General features: G+C 45.6%; 2 protein-coding genes across 2 annotated transcripts; one reads left to right on the forward strand and one right to left on the reverse strand.

The window, feature by feature from the left end:
- Positions 1 to 270: 270 nt before the first annotated feature.
- On the reverse strand, positions 271 to 1,954 carry LOC120020634 (leukotriene B4 receptor 1-like). Its single transcript, XM_038964344.1, has 4 exons — positions 1,313 to 1,954; positions 831 to 1,031; positions 660 to 703; positions 271 to 541 (listed from the first exon to the last, which is right to left on the reverse strand). Exons 1-4 carry the CDS (start codon positions 1,952 to 1,954, stop codon positions 271 to 273), a joined length of 1,158 nt encoding a protein of 385 aa, XP_038820272.1.
- A 4,015-nt stretch (positions 1,955 to 5,969) lies between these two features.
- Positions 5,970 to 12,157, forward strand: LOC120020635 (nuclear factor of activated T-cells, cytoplasmic 4-like; the record flags this gene model as incomplete). Its single annotated transcript, XM_038964345.1, has 12 exons — positions 5,970 to 6,567; positions 7,374 to 7,537; positions 8,455 to 8,964; positions 9,045 to 9,217; positions 9,342 to 9,504; positions 10,157 to 10,257; positions 10,358 to 10,459; positions 10,642 to 10,829; positions 11,033 to 11,173; positions 11,287 to 11,342; positions 11,451 to 11,577; positions 11,730 to 12,157. Coding segments are annotated over exons 1-12 (2,334 nt in total), but the record flags the coding sequence as incomplete, so codon positions are not given.
- Positions 12,158 to 19,919: the final 7,762 nt, after the last annotated feature.

Genomic DNA, 19,919 nt, shown 5'->3' on the forward strand with positions numbered 1-19,919 from the left:
ATTCAAGCGGCACAAGCAATGAATTAAGTAAAAAAGGCACATTTGACAAACACATTTACAAAATAATTGAGGCAGAGAAGTTGGGTCTAGTGAGAAACTTGTGTCTCACATGAGGTGCACTGAATATTGTAGTGATTGTTTCAGATGGTCCCATATGCAAGTAGAGGAGCAGATCTATATATCAATAAAAACATGTAAGCAGTCTGTGTGCAGGAGTGCATCGTCATGATGAGTGGATAGCATGTGCAGTGCAACCCTGCATATGAGTGTCTATTTTCCTTTCATCACAACATTGCCCCCAGTGCTGCTGAAAGACAACGTATCTTTGAGTCTATTTCCCTCCCTGTCCCTGGTTGTCGGCTGGCCCTTCCTTATCCCAGTGTCCAGAGATGTCCCTTCAAAGAGGCGAGCCATAAAGGCCATGCCGTCCCCTCTGATGTAGGACTTCCCAGCGAATGTGTAGAGAATAGGGTTGGCACAGCTGCTGATGAAGGCCAGAGCGGAGGTCACAGCACGACTGGGCCGCCATATCCTATATAGTCTGCAGAGGGAGGGACACAGTTCATGTTGCCATTAGTCTTTTTACTATCATTGTATGGTGGTGCTTATGTTATATTGAAATGGAAGGGGAAATGTTGGGTCAGTTGGTGAGCACTTACCTCTTTTTTATTGGTGAAGTGTCATCAAAATGCTCAGCCACCACCTAGGAGAGGCAACCACAGAGCAAAACCTTTCATTCATTCCTTCACTGTAAAATAGTACAACTTCCTATGCTACTCTCCACATTCTGAGTGAAACGTCAAAATAACCAATCCCGTATGATCACACACCTGTATTATGTTGATGATGTGATAGGGCAACCAGAAGATGGCAAACATCACAACGATGGCCAGGATGAGATTCTCACTGCGGACCTTGCGACGGAATTTGGTCTGTCTGAGGCGTCTCAGGATGCAGACATAGCTGCTCACTATAATCCCGTACGGAACCAGGAATCCCATTACTGTCTCAAAGGTGTACTGGAACACCAACTGGACATGAAAAATGAGGTAACGATTAACTGCACACATGTAATGATAGCATAGTGGAATACCAGGCGTGTTTGAACATGAATGAGTCTGTCATAACAAGATCTCGAGCAAAAATGTACGATTGGATAGGATTCATGATTTTAGTAGTCATATCATGACCGTACCTGTATCAACATATAGACCTCTTCCCAATCCTAAATAACAATGCACTTAAACCAGAACAATATATTATGTATCTAACTCCACTGTTAACTTAATATTCACTTATCTCTTAAACTTACATGCTGAGGCACTCTGTGATCTGAGGCACACACCCGTTGGGTTTTGTTCAGTTCGTTATGATCATCCCTCTGCTCCCTGAACACCAGAGCTGGGATAGCCATGAAGAACACCAGGACCCAGAGCACAACTATTGCCCGCACTACCATCGTCTTGCTGGCCAGGGCCGCTACTCGCTGGGGCCAAACCACTGCCACCAGCCTGTGCAGGCTCATCAGCGTGATGAGGAAGATGGAGGCATACATGTTCAAGTTGCACAGGTAAAACACCCCCTTGCACATGTAGGTGCCAAAGTCCCAGTTCTGCCTAGCCAAATAGATGATGAAGAAGATGGTGAGGCACATGAGGGAGCCGTCGGCACACGCCAGGTTGAGGATGAGGAGGGTGGTGACGGAGCGTCGGCGGGCACGGGCCAGGATACTCCAGATGATGAAGAGGTTCCCTGGAACGCCGAGGAGGAAGACCAGGCCCAGGATGAGGGCCCCAATGGCTGTGGTGGCGTTGTTACTCACAACGCTGGGATCCTCAACAGTGCTGTTCGAGAACAGGACAATGATGTCATCTTTGATCTCTGTGTCATTGAAGACATCAAGGGAGGAGATGGATGAGTCGGAAGAACGAAGGAAGTCACTGTCATTGGCCATTGGGGATGTTATTGATTCTGAGGGAGAGAGGTGAACAGAGAAAGAGAAAGAGTCATACATAGTACTATTTGGGTGAAATTCGACCTGTTCTTATGAAGCTTTGATTTGGGAAGTGGCATCGAGCTTGATCTTCGAACCCAAGTTAGGTGGATTGTTTTGCATATTACATATTGTTTACACCAATTGAATCCAAGTGCCAAAGGGTTGGACTACGGTTTGATTTGGGATTGGAGAAACATAGCTCTCTCTATCTTCTATTACTCTTCTCTCCTTGCGGTAGACAATGTTTTTGCAGCACACATAAAATGTGATGCCACTGAATCAGGCAAGCAAATATTCACATTAGGCCTCCTGGCCAACAGTATACTGGCAGAGCACTGAGACGACATGCTAAAACATGCCAAATGTTAACACTGCTCCTTCAAAAGACTCTCTCTTTCTCTCACAATACTCAACATTGGCACAATCCTTTCCTCCTATCATCAAAGGCATTGTACTTGTCTTCCTCCGTGCTGTAAGTTCTGTTTCTAACTTTCTGTCAAGCTATGGAGAGGAAGGACACCAAATAATCGTTCAAAGAAGTGGAAATCGTGCCATTCATCACACTAATTTGACAGGCTATTAACAGGGCAACAAGTTTCCCCTCTTCCAGTTATTTTAACAAAGAAAAAAGGAAAAAAAGAAAGAAATTAAAGCAGTTAAAATAGTATTGTATTATAATTGTACTATATGCTGGTTGAATTTCTAGAAAGAATACAACTGTTCTTTGGGAATGTGAGAACATAAAATACACCCTACTTTCCAGACTATGACATTATAGCAGCTTTTGTGTATTTCAAAAGCAGATCAGTGTAGACATGTGTAAACATGAGAACCAAGGCAGAGTTAGGTCAACAGCAAGGAACACAGAACCACACAGAGACAGGAAGGGCTCACCAACACATGGAGAAGAGGGGGAGAGAGGAGACAGAGGAGATGGAACTTGATATAATGAGAAAATATATGAAGAAAAGAGGAAAGAAATGTAAAGTTTGTAAAGGAATGAAAAGAGAATGGAAAATGAATGAGGAATGATTAAAGAGATATGGAGAGAAAGAGAGAGAAAGAAAGAGAGAGAGAGCGAGACAGAAAATGAGAATGAGCATACAATGAGAACACAGTATGTGCCAGATAAAAGTTCAGGAGATTTGCAGCCACTCACCTTATTACACAATTAAGCATTTAGAGGATGATGAAGAGCAATGGATCTGAGTAGGGCATGTATTATGTGGTGGGATCAGTTTTCTATTTTTCTATGCTCTCTGTTTCTTTCTCTTTTCTGACAGCTCGTATCCCACTCCCTCTCTCTTTCTAACAGTCTATGTTCTTCTTCACAACTGCTTTCCCCGTTAATGTGTCTAATAAATGTGCTGCCCCACGCTGTGAGGGGCAAGAGAGGTGTGTCCTAACTACTTTTTTTTCTCTCTCTCTCTCTCTCTCTCTCTCTCTCTCTCTCTAACCTTTATTTAACTAGGCAAGTCAGTTAAGAACAGATTCTTATTTACAATGATAGGCAACCCCAGCCCAGCCCCAGACAACGCTGGACCAAATGTGCACCGCCCTATGGGACTCCCAATCATGGCCAGTTGTGATACAGCCTGGAATCAAACCAGGGTCTGTAGTGACACCTCTAGCACTCAGATGCAGTGCCTTAGACCACTGCGCCACTCGGGAACCCAAATGATACTTCATCTGCTAGCGAAATGTAATAACAATTATGTTATTATGCTTGCAAAATTTGGAAACAACAATTGCTGTACAAATTGTTACAATCTTTAAACATTTCCCATTCTCATCCATCACAGTGGATATTTCTGTATCCTCAGGGTACCTTTAAGAGTGTGTTGATGACGCAAACATACAATTTTCACAATTATGATCCACCAAACCACACAAACGCAAACATGTACACAGAGAGAGTGTTAGACACTAATCACACACATGCACACACTTGCTCACAGAGCTCTGACACTTACCCAGGAATGTTGGTTATTTCCGGGGTAGGGCACAAGGTAAAAAGAGGACAGCAGAAGCAGAGATGGAAAGTTAAGGAGTGAGTGAAAAATGATACTCCCTTGTCCAGGTACATAGAGACATGGACGTCACCATCACTCACACATTTGATTTCTTCAGAACTGACAGTTGTCAGTTCCTGTCTAACACACACACCACCAAAACATGCATCCAGCCACTCTCTTTTCTGATTTTAGCTCTGTCGTTGAAATACGAATGTATTATCATAAACACTTCCCACTGGTGTTCAGATACACTGAATATATGATATGAGTTTTTAGCAGACACTCTTATCCAGAGCAACTAGGGTTAAGTGCTTTGCTCAAGGGCACATCAACAGATTTTTTTACCTAGATGGCTCAGGGATTAGAACCAGCAACCTTTCGGTTACTGGCCCAACTCTCTTAACCGCTAGGCTACCTGCCACCCTCTTTCATCTCCTATACCTCTCAAATTCATATCTGGACCTCGAAGTCAGTTCCAGTGCTTTTTTCATTCTTCCCCTCTAATCAGGGACTCATTTAGACCTGTGACACCTGGTGGGTGCAGTTAATTATCAGGTAGAACAAAAAAAATGCCGGTACTCCGGACATCCAGGGTAGGATTTTAATACCCCTGTCCTGTACTGTATATATTCCCTTTCTGGGAATGTTATGGAAAGACTGTTCCACCTTTTTACCACATGGTGGCAACATATCCACATAATTCTATCTTCCTCCGTCAATGAGTGACATTCAACTGTTGACATCAGACAGCAGCTGAAACCCAGCCTGAGGATTTGACCCACATATCATCCTTCTAATTTGTAACACTTATTTTCCTCCCAAATAAAACTCTACTGGTTATATCAACTCTAAAGAGCTCTTTTTTCATTTATTGCCAAAACTCCATGAAGGCCAGATCATTCTGAAAGACACCATAAACCTATTGAAATATCCCAATCCCCCATAATTTAAACTATAATCCTAAATAATAAGTAGTCTTTAGGCAACCCTCAATCTTGATTGTGCAATAACGTTCACCAAATGTAACTATCTTAATTTGGATAAAAGATACCGGTACCCACATCCCCAAGAGTATGAACTATAGAAAGTGAGACACAAAAAAAGCCTCCAACTCCTGTATAGCATAATGATTGTGAGAACTGGAGGAGGGGTGAGCGATGGAGAGAAGGGGGGGCTAGAGAAAGAGAGGGAGGGAGCATGTTTATTTAAGCTTTTCGTCTCCCGTCTCAGACAGAGTGCAGACAGACTACAGAGGATAATCAGAAACAGATCTTGCAAGGCAAGGCGAGGAAGGGAGGAAGAGAGGGAGGGGGTGAGCCTGGGAGAGCTGGAGGAGGGACACGGAGGAGGGAAAAGAGAAAGGGGGAGAGGGGTAATGGGAGGAGAAAGGGAAGAAAACAGAAGAGAGGTGGGGGCTGTCATGTAAAACACCACAGGAAACAGCCTGGCCTCCTCATGCTCTCTGAGTGACAGCGAAGCATCATTGTCCTTCTTGTGACAGAGAGCACTGGGACATTCAGTGAGGCCACAGCAGGGAGGAACAGCCCACCAGCCAAACATCTGGCTCAAGAGGGTCACTTCATTACTTTTATTACACTCGAGTTGATGCCATTTAAAAAGTTTGGTGATGGGGGAGGGAGGGAAAGCAGAAAACGTCTGGAAATAAAAGGATGTGATGTCAAACTGTCAGAGGAAATGTATGCAATAATCTACAGTATATGCTACATAACTGATTAATTATTTATAAGAACTTGGTAAAAATCTCAAAGTAACCAAACCTCCTCAGCTCATGGACATAGGCAGGGGGAGAGGGGAGGGGGTCTCCTTGACTGACAACCCAAATGTCCTATGGAATTCCAGTAACGGTCCAACTGTGGTGAGAAACCCACCCAAAGGCAATTAAGGGTAAAGTACTACAAAAATATTTGATACACTTTTTTTCTGGTCGAATAGAAGAAAGGATGGCGAGAGAGCAATAGAATGAAACACTGATAGCCTCTGATGGAATAGATAGATAACGGTCCGATCGTTTACGAATTTCGAAGAACTCAACGATAGCCTACGCATAAAATTTGTCTTCTCCAAAACTTCGAATGAAATAGATGAAGCGGTGGTCCAAAAATATGTCTTATCGGCGGAAGACATTATAAAAAGTTACAGAGAGTTTCTGAGCAAGAACGACCACAATCTGGATGACAAGAACGAATGTTGGACCTACCCTTGAACGTATACAATTTTGAAAACGTCGATGTTTTTTTTTTTAAAGGACCAAGGAAAGTATTATTATTATTGGATCACACTTAGGTAGATCTCAATCTTTTCAGCCAGGGTGTTCTCTTCATCAGTCTCTCTGATTTATTCCGCGTGCTGAGGGGATGGGGGCCGCGCCGGGTTCGGGCTGGGAGGAGGGGGAGTTCGAGTTCAAGTTGGTTTTTGAGGAGGACCCGCCGCGCCAACTCCGGGGCCCATCCCCGCTGCGCAACGCGGACCAGGAGCACACCATCGCAGGGGAGAGGACAGATAGCTCCCTGTCACTCCCAACGTCGAGCAATACTGGTTAGAACACTTTCTTGGATAGTGTGTGTGACAGTGAGAGAGAGATTGACAGAGAGAGAATGACAGATAGGGAAAAAGAAGATGGTCAATGGTTCCCAATGTTGACGCCTAATCCACATTGTAGTGATTTGTCTCTGTGTGGTGTATGTCGTGAGAATTATTTAGTTTGACTTGATCTGAGTATGTTCATCATTGGTAAAAGTATGAGGCCTACTGATCTCTCTCTCTCTCTCTCTCTCTCTCTCTCTCTCTCTCTCTCTCTCTCTCTCTCTCTATCTCTCTACCTCTCTCTACCTGGATATAGATAAGTTATGTGTCTGGATGTAGGCCTAGTGTGTGCTAGTCTGTGTGTGGGGGATGTGTGTGTTCATGTGTATGGAGTTTGCGTGCTGTGTATTGCATGCTTGTGCTTGCCTGTATGTTGTGTGTGTGTGTGTGTGTGTAAGGGCAGAACTCAATGTGGTTCTAATCAGCTGTGCGTGTGAGTGAAGTTAACAGCTGCCATCTGGATTGAAACCTCAATCTCTGTTTACTGAGCATGCACCACACCTCCCTCCGTTCTCCCTCCTTTACTTTCTCTCTCGCTCTCCTTCACCCCCTTTCTTCTTCCCCCCTTTCTGCTTTCATACACACCCCTCTCACCCCTGGTTAGGGGATACTCTTTATAGTAGTAGTTTTACTCTTCAACGTGAATGTATTCTGGCTCTGTACTCTCTTAACAGTGAACTCAGTAGGATACAGCTTACCATGTCAACTGTAACTGAGAGACTCCTGACACCTTTCCCACATTTTTTGTTTGGTCACAGACAGCCACCTGGCTGCCACTCATGTAGGCCAGCCAATCAGCATCACTACCCCACCGTCTTCTTCAGCCAGTCAAAGGGCTGGGATGCATTCCCCGCCCCCCAGACGTGCCTTGGTGAGGGAGTTCAGCGGGACTTATGAGAGTCTTCCAGCGCGATCTGTACAAGTGAGTGGTCAGAGATGGGCCAGTTACTCTCCTGGTCAGTAAGAGTGGGACAGAGATGCTGGAAGCCATACCTGTCCTTGCAGTATGGTCCCTACTGTACATGTCTCTATTGTTAACCCTATCAGTCCCGAGTCCCCAGCAAAAATCAGCTTTTCATTTATATGACTTTCATTTATCTGCATGTCCAGCCGTTATGTTTAGCCTCACAATGAGGCGTTTTACCATTTCATTCTAAGGACAACAAGGGCTACAAGTAGAACACAAAACCATTTGACATAAACTGTCACATTCAAATGTCAACAAAAATAAGGTCCAAAGCAAAGCACAAAAAAAAACGGACAAAAATAATGCTGTAAGTACAGAAATGATTTGCTCAGTGGGAAATGAATATCCAACTAGTCAGTGACAACCGTGTGGAGTTTGTGACGGCAACTATGTGAGCTTTTTACGGTATTTTGGACGCTATGTTCTAGATGTGCTACGATCTTCTATGTAGAAGAACCCTGTACCTTCTAACGACTCTTGTGTAGCTTGTGAGTGTCAAAGAGCAAACAGTGTCCGTGTTTCTGAGAGTCTCAGCTTTTCATACATAGGTTTAATAGTTTGTAGCTCAAACAAATTCGGACTCTACAGACGTTTCTGTAAAAAGACCCGTCCCCGGACCGCTTCTGGGATCTGCCCTTGTCTCACAAACACCGCTCTAGCTTAGCCCCGGTTAATCACACAGACTAATGGTTGTTACCAACAGATGCAGAAGAAATAGACAAATTCATTGGTACAAGAAGTCTGTAGCGCAAACACACATTGTTAGAAGTCCAAATCGCGCCGGCGTTGCAGTGGGACTCACTGGGTTAATGTTCTGACTTATGTCTGTCTGTATGTCTGTATTTCTCCATCTCTCTCTCTCTCTCTCCCAGGTCTCAGAGTCCCGTGTGTTGGAGTGCCCTAGCATCCAGATCACTACTATCTCTCCAGAGGATGACACTGCCCCAGCAGGAAGTAACTACTGGGACACAGGAGGTGGCTGGGAGAGGGAGCGCCTATACCTCCCCCTACTGGACCCATTCTGCTACCGCGACGGCGGCACCGGCACTGGGTCCCTGAGCCCAAGCCCTGCCTCCAGCCCCTCTTCTCGCGGCTGGCTCAGTCCTGCGTCCAGCTGCGATTCGCTGCTAGTAGAGGAGGAGGATCTCAATGAGGCCACTTCCCATTTCTGCCTGTCTCCCTCCTCCCGGCCAACCTCCCCGGGGGGTAAGAAGCGCAGGAACTCCCCCCTGGCCTCCCCCTGCACCTCCCGCAGGAGCAGCTACTCTGACGAACACTCTTGTAACCAGGAGGAAGGAGACTCCACCTCTCAGTCACAGGGTCCCAACAGCAGCTTTGAGCTGAGCATCCCACAGAAGACCAGGAAGACATCACTGGAGCAGGTCAGCTGGTGGTTTGTAGATCTTAACTTCCATAGTTTGTTTTCATGCTCAACCAGAAGTCCCTGGTTTGTGTCCTCCAGGTTTCCCCCAGGGAGGTGGAGCAAGGTCAGGCTCCAGCCCATAGCTCCCACTGCCCACTCCCAGAGCCGCTGCAGCAGAGAGAGGCCCCCTCCATGGGCATGGACTACCTGTCTGTGCCCCCTGCTCTGGGCTGGGGGAGGACCAGAGCCAGCACCCACAGCCCTCTGTTCAGGTTACACAATGTGTTTATACAGTATCCCTCAATAGTGTGTTGACTTGCCATTATTATTCTTTGGGTGGCCAGGATGTTCCCCTCAGCCCCGCCCACACATCTGACTGGTCCATTGTTCTTACAGATCCAATGCTCTGCCACCACTTGATTGGCCTCTGCCAACTCAGTTTGACCAATATGAACTGCGTATCGAGGTGCAGCCCCGCCCACACCACCGAGCCCACTACGAGACGGAGGGAAGCAGAGGAGCCGTCAAGGCATCACCAGGGGGACATCCGGTTGTTAAGGTATAATAAATAAGTAAATTAAATAGATTATGGTTTCAATCCCAAACTAACACATATGCACTGAGTGTACAAAACATTAAGGACATCTGCTCTTTCCATGACATAGACTGACCAGGTGAATCCAGGTGAAAGCTATGATCCCTTATTAATGTCACTTGTTAAATCCACTTCAATCAGTGTAGATGAAGGAGAGGAGACAGGTTAAAGAAGGATTTTTAAGCCTTGAGACAGTCGTGACATGGATTGTGTATGCGTGCCATTCAGAGGGTGAACGGGCGAGACAAAAATATTTAAGTGCCTTTGAACGGGGTATGGTATTAGGTGCCAGGCGCACCGGTTTGTGTCAAGAACTGCAACGCTCCTGGGTTTTTCACTCTCAACAGTTTCCCGTGTGTATCAAGAATGGTCCAGCACCCAAAGGACATCCAGACAACTTAACACAACTGTGGGAAGCATTGGAGTCAACATGGGCCAGCATCCCTGTGGAACGCTTTCGACACCTTGTAGTCCATGCCCCAACGAACTGAGGCTGTTCTGAGGGCAAAAGGGGGGTTGCAACTCAATATTAGGAAGGTGTTCTTAATGTTTTGTACCCTCAGTATAGATCTAAACAATAACTCCCTTCCCTCCGTTTCTTTTCTGTCTCTCCCAGCTGACTGGGTACACAGAGAGACAGCCGCTCTCATTGCAGGTGTTTGTGGGAACAGCTGATGACAGGTCCATCCGGCCTCACCCTTTCTATCAGATTCACAGGTAGGCAACAATACTACAGTGAATCTGTGATTGTATGTGCTGCCTCAGTGTTTTAGTGTGTTTTTGTTTTTATTGTTAAAGCGTTTCTTCTGATCCTCAGGGTGACAGGAAAGATGGTGGGCACTGCCAGTCAGGAGAGCGTCCAAGCTGGCACCAAAATACTGGATATCCCCCTCAACCCAGATACCAACATGACTGCGCTGTGAGTAACTAACAGAGAAATAAAGAGAATGCACACAAAAGGTTTGTATGGAGTAACAGAGTAGGCAGAAAGAATAGCTTTCCTGTATAAGTATGTGTGTGTGTACTAAGTACGTGTGTACATGGTATTGTACGGTGTGAGTGTGTCTATGTGGTGAATAAAACAGCCTTTCTGTCTCTCAGCATTGACTGTGCTGGCATTCTGAAGCTGAGGAACTCGGACATCGAGCTGAGGAAAGGAGAGACGGACGTAGGGAGGAAGAACACGCGTGTGCGCCTAGTGTTCCGTACCCACCTCCCCCTGGCCCCTCCCGTGGCCCCGCCTGGACGGGTGCTGGCCCTGCAGGTCGCCTCCCTTCCTATAGAGTGCTGTGAGTAGCCAGCCAACAATCACAGTCAACTCTCCCTGTCCTGACACTTTCTTTGAGTTTGTATTTTGATAAGGTATCATATTTATCAATATCCTAGCGAATCATCTGTCTTCTCTCTCTCTCTCTCTCTCTCTCTCTCTCTCTCTCTCTCTCTCTCTCTGTGTCTCTCTCTCTCTCTCTCTCCTCTCAATCGCTCTCCTCAGCCCAGCGCTCTGCTCAGGAGCTGCCAGTGGTGGAGTCGGTCAGTCTTACATCCTGCTCTGTGGAAGGAGGGGAGGAGCTACTGTTGGGTGGGTCTAACTTCCTGCCCATGTCCAGAGTGCTTTTTATGGAAAGAGGGACAGGTAATGACGTGTGTGTGTAAGTGTGTGTGTTTAAGCGTTATTGTCTACAATTCTTCAATGTTCAATGTGCACCGTCCATGAAATAAGGTATAATTGATATCCTTATTTACCAGATGGAAAGCTACAGTGGGAAGAGGAGGCACATGTTGACCGTGACAACAGTAGTGAGGTAAAATAGTATGTTTCTGGGTGTATGTGTGTTTGAGTGTGCGAGCATAAGTGTTCATGCACATGTACGAGAATTGTAATGTACATTGTTCATGTTGTCCTCTCCCAGTGCTTGCTGTGTGTGCGAGTTCCAGCCTATAGCGACCTCTCAGTGAGCCGCCCAGTATCTGTGTGCCTTTACGTCTCCAACGGGAAGAGGAAAAGGAGCAGCACTCACTGTTTCAAGTACCTGCCGGGTGAGTCTCCCTTCACTTCATCCATCAGCCTCTCCGCTGAGACTGGAACTATCTTTGTTGTTTTTGGTTCATTTTGAACAATTAATCTCCATGGTATTTATCTACGTGGTCAGGGACCAGACTACGTATTACCACTTATTTTTCACCCTCAGTCATGTTTAAAGAGGAGGACCCTCTGCTGTCGCATCCCTCTGCCTTGCCCCTGGAGGGGGTGACACTCTGCTCCATGAGGAGGCCCAGCAGGGTGGACAGCGGTGTGCACCGGGGGAATGATCCCATGCTTGAGGAGGGAGGACTGGCCTTCCACCTTCCCCCCTACCCTTCAGCCTGCTCTCCCCCCTACCCCGGCCAGAGCTACCAGGAGTACTGCCACAAGCCGGAAGCTGTGGAGGAGAGCAGAGGTTCTCTGTCGGAGAGACACCCCAGCTTTGAGAACTTGGAGCTGGGCTTCACTGAGCTACTGCCTCCCTTTTACCCCAGAGTCCCCCAGCCTCCCTCCCCCTCCCCTTGGCTGGACTCCCCATACCTGTCCTCTTCCCCCTCTCCCTCCCACTCCTCCTCTCTGAGTCCCTTCCCCTCCAGCAGCCCCATCTCCTCCTCCCCTCGTCCCCCCATGACTACCTCTCCCTACCCCCACTACCCCTACCCTCATGAGGTCTGCCCCTCGCCTCCTTCCAACCCTAGCCCGTATCAGGACTTCTACCCACCACCGTACTCCCACTATGAGGTATGGGACCACCAGGGCAGGGGACCTGCTCAGGCTGGACCTAAAATGCAGGAGAGCCCCCTGGAATTTCCCAGCTCATCATCCTTTCACCACATTACATTAGAGGAAGGTGAGAAGTTTGCATGTGCGAGGTTCTCATTTGTGTTGATCTCCACCGTTACAAGAGTAACAATACATTTGTACCATGTTTGTTTGTATAGATGTATTGATACAGTATACAGCATGAATTCATATATAAATGTCTGACTGGTTGCTGTGTCTTTTGTGTCTGCAGTGAATGAGTTCATAGGAGAAGACATCAGATCGTCCCAGTCGGGCTCACAGATGGACAGCCAACCGGGATGACAAGCTCAGTGCTGTCCTGTCTTGTTCTGTTTTTATAGTATGAAGTGCATTATTGATATCATATCACACCTTTTCCTATGCACTTGGTTTCTGATGTGTTGCTCAAATATGGCAATACTGAATGGGGATTAAATAAAAGGGCACAGTTGTAAGTATGATCGAAGGTAACTGTTACAGTTTATATAAGGGAGACTAATGTTTTTAACCTGTTTTCAATATAAATTATACAAGTAAATGTCTGTTATGGGTCTAATATCTGTTATCACTGGAGCTGAATAAATTTAGCTCTGTCCAAAGCCCCTTGGTTGAGTGGCCCGAGTGAATACAGTCTGGACAGTATGGAGGAGGGTAAATGTTTCAGAGATGCTGTAGAAGGACAGATCTGCAACCCTTATGATCCAGGGACACCCCTACCATACAGGATTCAGGGTCAGGGGCAGGTAGTTTAGTCTCTATGTTGTTATGTAGGAAACTACAGGCTTCTTTGGTGCATAGTAAACCCCAGTACTTCTCATTGAGGCCAACCTGGGCTTCTGGACCAAAGCCCATCCTGCTGATGTTGTTGTAAGAAACTGCTATGTAGGACCTCTTCCCTCTCCACTCTACCTCCCAGTAAAAGTGGGCCCCAGACAGACCCTTCTTACACAGCACCTGGAGAAGGTGGAACCTCTCTGGATGGTTGAGGCACAGTTTGGGTCCCTTCATTGTCACTTCCTGGTCTCCCTCAGTCAGGTGGAGGTTGTAGAAGCCTGTATTTGGGTTTAGTGTGAGCTGACAGGAATCTGTGGAGAGAGAGGAGAGGGAGAAAACAGAGCAGAGATAATTAGGATGTGTGATTGGTGTAGAATAGACCTTACCTTGTGCGATAACATAAATGTACAGTCGTGGCCAAAAGTTTTGAGAATGACACAAAAATACATTTTCACAAAGTCTGCTGCCTCAGTTTGTATGATGGAAATTTGCATATACTCCAGAATGTTATGAAGAATGATCAGATGAACTGCAATTAATTGCAAAGTCCCTCTTTGCCATGCAAATGAACTGAATCCCCCCAAAATATTTCCACTGCATTTCAGCCCTGCCACAAAAGGACCAGCTGACATCATGTCAGTGATTCTCTCGTTAACACAGGTGTGAGTGTTGACGAGGACAAGGCTGGAGATCACTCTGTCATGCTGATTGAGTTCGAATAACAGACTGGAAGCTTCAAAAGGAGGGTGGTGCTTGGAATCATTGTTCTTCCTCTACCAACAATGGTTACCTGCAAGGAAACACATGCCGTCATCATTGCTTTGCACTCACACCTGCCTGCTGCCAGTAAGACTGCACCTAAAACAACCGTTTATCGGATCATCAAGAACTTCAAGGAGAGCGGTTCAATTGTTGTGAAGAAGGCTTCAGGGCGCCCAAGAAAGTCCAGCAAGCGCCAGGACCGTCTCCTAAAGTTGATTCAGCTGCGGGATCGGGGCACCACCAGTACAGAACTTGCTCAGGAATGGCAGCAGGCAGGTGTGAGTGCATCTGCACGCACAGTGAGGTGAAGACTTTTGGAGGATGGCCTGGTGTGAAGAAGGGCAGCAAAGAAGCCACTTCTCTCCAGGAGAAACATCAGGGACAAACTGATATTCTGCAAAAGGTACAGGGATTGGACTGCTGAGGACTGGGGTAAAGTCATTTTCTCTGATGAATCCCCTTCCGATTGTTTGGGGCATCCGGAAAAAAAGCTTGTCCGGAGAAGACAAGGTGAGCGCTACCATCAGTCCTGTGTCATTCCAACAGTAAAGCATCCTGAGACCATTCATGTGTGGGGTTGCTTCTCAGCCAAGGGAGTGGGCTCACTCACAATTTTGCCTAAGAACACAGCCATGAATAAAGAATGGTACCAACACATCCTCCGAGAGCAACTTCTCCCAACCATCCAGAAACAGTGTGGTGACGAACATGGCCTTTTCCAGCATGATGGAGCACCTTGCCATTAGGCAAAAGTGATAACTAAGTGGCTCGGGGAACAAAACATCAATATTTTGGGGCCATGGCCAGGAAACTCCCCAGAACTTAATCCCATTGAGAACTTGTGGTCAATCCTCAAGAGGCGGGTGGACAAACAAAAACCCACTAATTCTGACAAACTCCAAGCATTGTTTATGCAAGAATGGGCTGCTATCAGTCAGGATGTGGCCCAGAAGTTAATTGACAACATGGCAGGGCGGATTTCAGAGGTCTTGAAAAAGAAGGGTCAACACTGCAAATATTGAGTCATTCTCAAAACTTTTGGTCACGACTGTATACTTCAGCAACAATGCGTGCTGGTGACCATAAAGAAAGAAATGGATGCCCAATTGAATGAGAGAGATTTTTGATTTTAGATACATTTTTGAAGTATTGCTCTGAGAGGACAGATACATTGTAAGAATTGGGGCTCTGGTGTGTGGACAATCTCCACTGTATTGACTGCATATGGGAAATGTTCAATGAATAACAACAAACGGCTATCAACAATTATGCACTAATTCATTTTATAAAACGATTGAAGAGCAATACACATTTTTGTCAGTTTGATAAAATAGGTCATATACCACCGCCAGGTGGCAGGTAATGAAGCTCTATTTAAGTGCTGGTGTTGAATATTTTACATATCAATGTCAGACCTGCTCTAAGAATCTGTAACCAATTCTCTTTCCAGACGTCTTCCAGTCTCTGTTAGTTCAGAGGTAGCTTTTGACACCGCTCCAAAACAACAGGTCTGACCCATCGGGATGCTGGATAGGTCTGGAGTTCCAGGACTGGGGGGTAGGAATGGGCATATCTAGAGAGGGAACAGTGAGCGAAGGATACAAAATGAGGCAAATTAGAAATCCAGATCGAAGACCATATAGTTTTATGATCAAATATACTTGATAATACCTGGAGGAATCTGATGTGATCCTGTGTGTGTAAAAGCTTCTCCAGCTCAGTCTTTCTTCCTCAGCTAAGTCACCTCCTGCTCCAGTCTCCTCCTGGACTCTGATCAGCTCTCTCACCTCACAGCACCTCTAAGGAGCGAATCAGATCCCCTCACTGTAAAGATCCTCTCAATGTCCTCCACTGCTGTCTGTGCAGAGTGCTGGTGGGAGACACAGAGAGGGGTCACAGCGATGATTAAGCCTTTGCTTTTGCCAAGAATGTTCTGTGATGAACAGAGCTTCCTCCCTACATTGTGGCTCAGTGGACAGAGTCCAAAGCCTCCCTCAGCTCCTGAACCTTCTTCTCTCTACCTTGGATTTTCTCCTGGGATTGGTCACAAATTCTCTCCAACTGCCTCTATTGAAAATAAAAATAGACATAAGGACAGACATATGGACAGCTGTGACTATCATGTTAAAATATTAACACTGTAGATTTTAGACAGAAATGTACTTTGGAATTCCACAATGGTTGTAAATGATTTTGTTCAACTCATATGCTTCTTTCTCAGGTCTATTGGTAACCATATAAAGCCCCCTACGGATTGATGTCTGCACCCATGCGGAAATCTAATTAGCATAATAAAAACATCACCATGAAAATATGTCAGTTTAAGATAAAGATGTCCGGTTTTTTGCATTGAATTGCGTCTCAATCCACCACATCTGCATATGTGACACTTCCGCATCTGCGGTGAAAGGTGACAGAGCTAGAGCGGTGTTTGTCAGACCATGAGACATCCCGAAAATCGGTCTTCTCACAAAATCGTCAGTAGCGTTTTGGCTACACACAGTTTTGGCTACACACTAATATGACCCCTCTATGCAAAGGTGAGACTCTCACGAACACGTACATGTAGGTTTTGTTCTAGGACAGGGCTCGCAAGACTTGTCTGAAGATCTCCCAGTACCAGTCCAAAAAAATCATGGAAGTATACAGTATATGGAGACTGTTTACTGAGAAAAATAAAGGGTTAAATACATGTATTAAAAAAAATGTTTCCTGATCTTTCTTCTATCTCTCAGATATAGGACACACACTTCAGATCAAACTTCCTGTAGATCTTTTTTTTGGGGGGGGGGTGGGGGGGGACTATGTTGTTCCATGTAGTGAATCTGTTATTCAATGCATTTGTATGGGCTAATAGCAGTAAGGCCAAATACATTTAATCAAATATTTTTTAAAATATATTTTTGGAATACTTCAAGGGGTCTTAAAATTCTAAATCAAATAGCAAAATGATCCTTGGTATGACCTTAAAACAATTGCATATAGCTTAGTAGAACCCCTCCCCACTATTTTAGTGTAAAAACAATAAGGGGTTAAATACATGTAAAAATGCAAAATTATCATTGGTATGATTTTCTTAAAACAATTCCATATAGCTTAAACTCTTATGGGTTAAGACCATGCATCTGATAACAGTTCTCTGACATTGCATCTGTATGGAAATGCCTCTCTGTATCTCTTTCTCCGGTCTGATGAAGAAATAGAGGATGAATGTTGAATCATAATCGGAGGGTGATGACAAATATTTACTTTCGCACACTTAGAGAACACGCCCCCTTTACAAAGTTGCGCAACTAAGAAAAATAATACAGCACTCATATCCCCTGGTCCGTATGGGGTGTGTGAATGCTATGACAAGCCCCACCTGTCGGTCTGTCCTCTGCTGTAGCTGAGACTATCGTGGCCCCTGTGTTTATCCATCACACACAGCAGACAGACACCCTGCTGATCAGTATGGCACTAGATCTTCAGGAGTCTGTCATGATGAGAGCAGATCTTATCCTGTTGTTGCCCGGTGGCCTCAACCATTACATGCTTGTTTCGAGTGGGTGATTCCAAATGGAGCTGAAGGTGAATCTCACAAAATCTTCAGGAGGAGAAACTTGGACTCCCAAGACCCTAATCTTTTCAACCAGCTCTGCTAAAATTGTATTTCTACACAGTTCAGGTCTCTAGGAGAAAGTAGTTCTGCACTGGGGGCAGTGGTATTTTCCTCCACTCTGTTCATCCTGGTCCCAGCAGCCTTCAATACAGACTATGCAGTAACTGTGTCCACAGGGAATAGCCACTGGATCTCTCAGCACATCCTGACAGACTGGACAGAGGAATTAATCCTGGTAGATGAGTTCCTCTGCCTGTGCCATTTCAGAGAGTCCAGGACAAACAGCCAGAGCGAGTGAGAGAGAGAGAACAGTATTGATTTTTTTTTGCGGTGAAAATTGAGGAATTCCTAGTTCTACTAGCAGTTACAGAAGTCGTGGTTGAGGTTACTCTGTAACAAAGAATAAGGAACCTCCCTGGGTGTGTGCATGTGTGTGAGAGAGAGACAGTATGACATTTGTTCATGTCTATACAGACTGGGCGTTTTGCAATTTCTTCATGTCTTGTGACTTTCACTGCTGTGCTGTTGCCACTGAGGTTACCTGTGACACTTTTGCTAAAAACATACCACAATACATGTGTTATATAAAACACAAATCATCAGTGTCATTGATATTGCCATTGATATGAGCAGTCATTTCTAACCAACATCATTCAACTAAAACCACCACCACAAGGGGGGAGTAGCATCCTCTGCAAATGATAACAGATGTGTTTCTAACACCATATGCTTGGGGGTAACAGCTGATATCAGGCTTATCATAAAGAGCCTTTGGGCTAACAGTGAGGCCATTAACCCAGAGCCTGAGGGAGGTTGATATAAAACAATATCCTCAGAGGACACTAACTATAGCAGATCTGTTTTTAGGACCGTGGGCTTTGGGGATAGAGAGTCGGATAGGGTCAAGAAGACCTAAACATGATCATGTGTAATGGGGATGTGATGACGACAAATGAAGAGTAGAGAATGGGGAAACAGGATACACTTTTCTTTTCACTTCACAACCTATCAAGAAGGTATTTACAGAATTAGTATTTCAATGATTGTACTTGTTTTGCCAGAAAAATACAAAATGACAAACTCGACAGCAACTAAATTACTAAACTCTACATTAACTCTATACAGGCTCCGAAACAAATAAACTCAAAGCCAGGATAGATGGCCTGAGTGAATGACCAGGGTCAGAGACACTGTAGAAACACAGACTCCAAATCAAATCAAATTTTATTAGTCACATGCGCCGAATACAACAGGTGAAATGCTTACTTACAGGCCCTAACCAACAATGCAGTTAAAAGAAAATACGGATAAGAAGAAGAAATAAAAGTAACAAGTAATTAAAGAGCAGCAGCAAAATAACAATAGAGAGACTATATAACAGGGGGGCACCGGTACAGAGTCAATGTGCGGGGGCACCGGTTAGTTGAGGTAATATGTACATGTAGGTAAAGTTATTAAAGTGACTATGCATAGATGATAACAACACAGAGTAGCAGCGGTGTAAAAGAGAGGGAGAGGGGGGCAATGCAAATAGTCTGGGTAGCCATTTGATTAGATGTTCAGGAGTCTTATAGCTTGGGGGGGTAGAAGCTGTTTAGAAGCCTCTTAGACCTAGACTTGGTGCTCCAGTACCGCTTGCAGTGCGGTAGCAGAGAGAACAGTCTATGACTAGGGTGACTGGAGTCTTTGACAATTTTTAGGGCCTTCCTCTGACACCGCCTGTTATAGAGGCCCTGGAAAGCAGGAATCTTGGCCCCAGTGATGTACTGGGCCGTACGCACTACCCTCTGTAGTACCTTGCGGTCGGAAGCCGAGCAGTTGCCATACCAGGCAGTGATGCAACCAGTCAGGAAGCTCTCGATGGTGCAGCTATAGAACCTTTTGAGGATCTGAGGACCCATGCCAAATCTCCTGAGGGGGAATAGTTTTGTCGTGCCCTCTTCACGACTGTCTTGGTGTGCTTGGACCATGTTAGTTTGTTGGTGATGTGGACACCAAGGAACTTGAAGCTCTCAACCTGCTCCACTACAGCCCTGTTGATGAGAATGGGGGTGTGCTCTGTCCTCCTTTTCTGTAGTAGTAGTAGTAGTCCACAATCATCTCCTTTGTCTTGATCACGTTGAGGGAGAGGTTGTTGTCCTGGCACCACATGGCCAGGTCTCTGACCTCCTCCCTATAGGCTGTCTCGTCGTTGTCGGTGATCTGGCCTACCACTGTTGCGTCATTGGCAAACGTAATGATGGTGTTGGAGTCGTGCCTGGCCGTGCAGTCATGAGTGAACAGGGAGTAATGGTGTGCAAGCCCTGCCACATCCGACGAGCATCAGAGCCGGTGTAGTACGATTCGGTCTTAGTCCTGTATTGACGCTTAGCCTGTTTAATGTTTCGTCGGAGGGCATAGCGGGATTTCTTATAAGCTTCCGGGTTAGAGTTCTGC

Source organism: Salvelinus namaycush, chromosome 25 (genome assembly GCF_016432855.1).
Source record: "Salvelinus namaycush isolate Seneca chromosome 25, SaNama_1.0, whole genome shotgun sequence".
NCBI classification, from domain to species: Eukaryota; Metazoa; Chordata; class Actinopteri; order Salmoniformes; family Salmonidae; genus Salvelinus; species Salvelinus namaycush.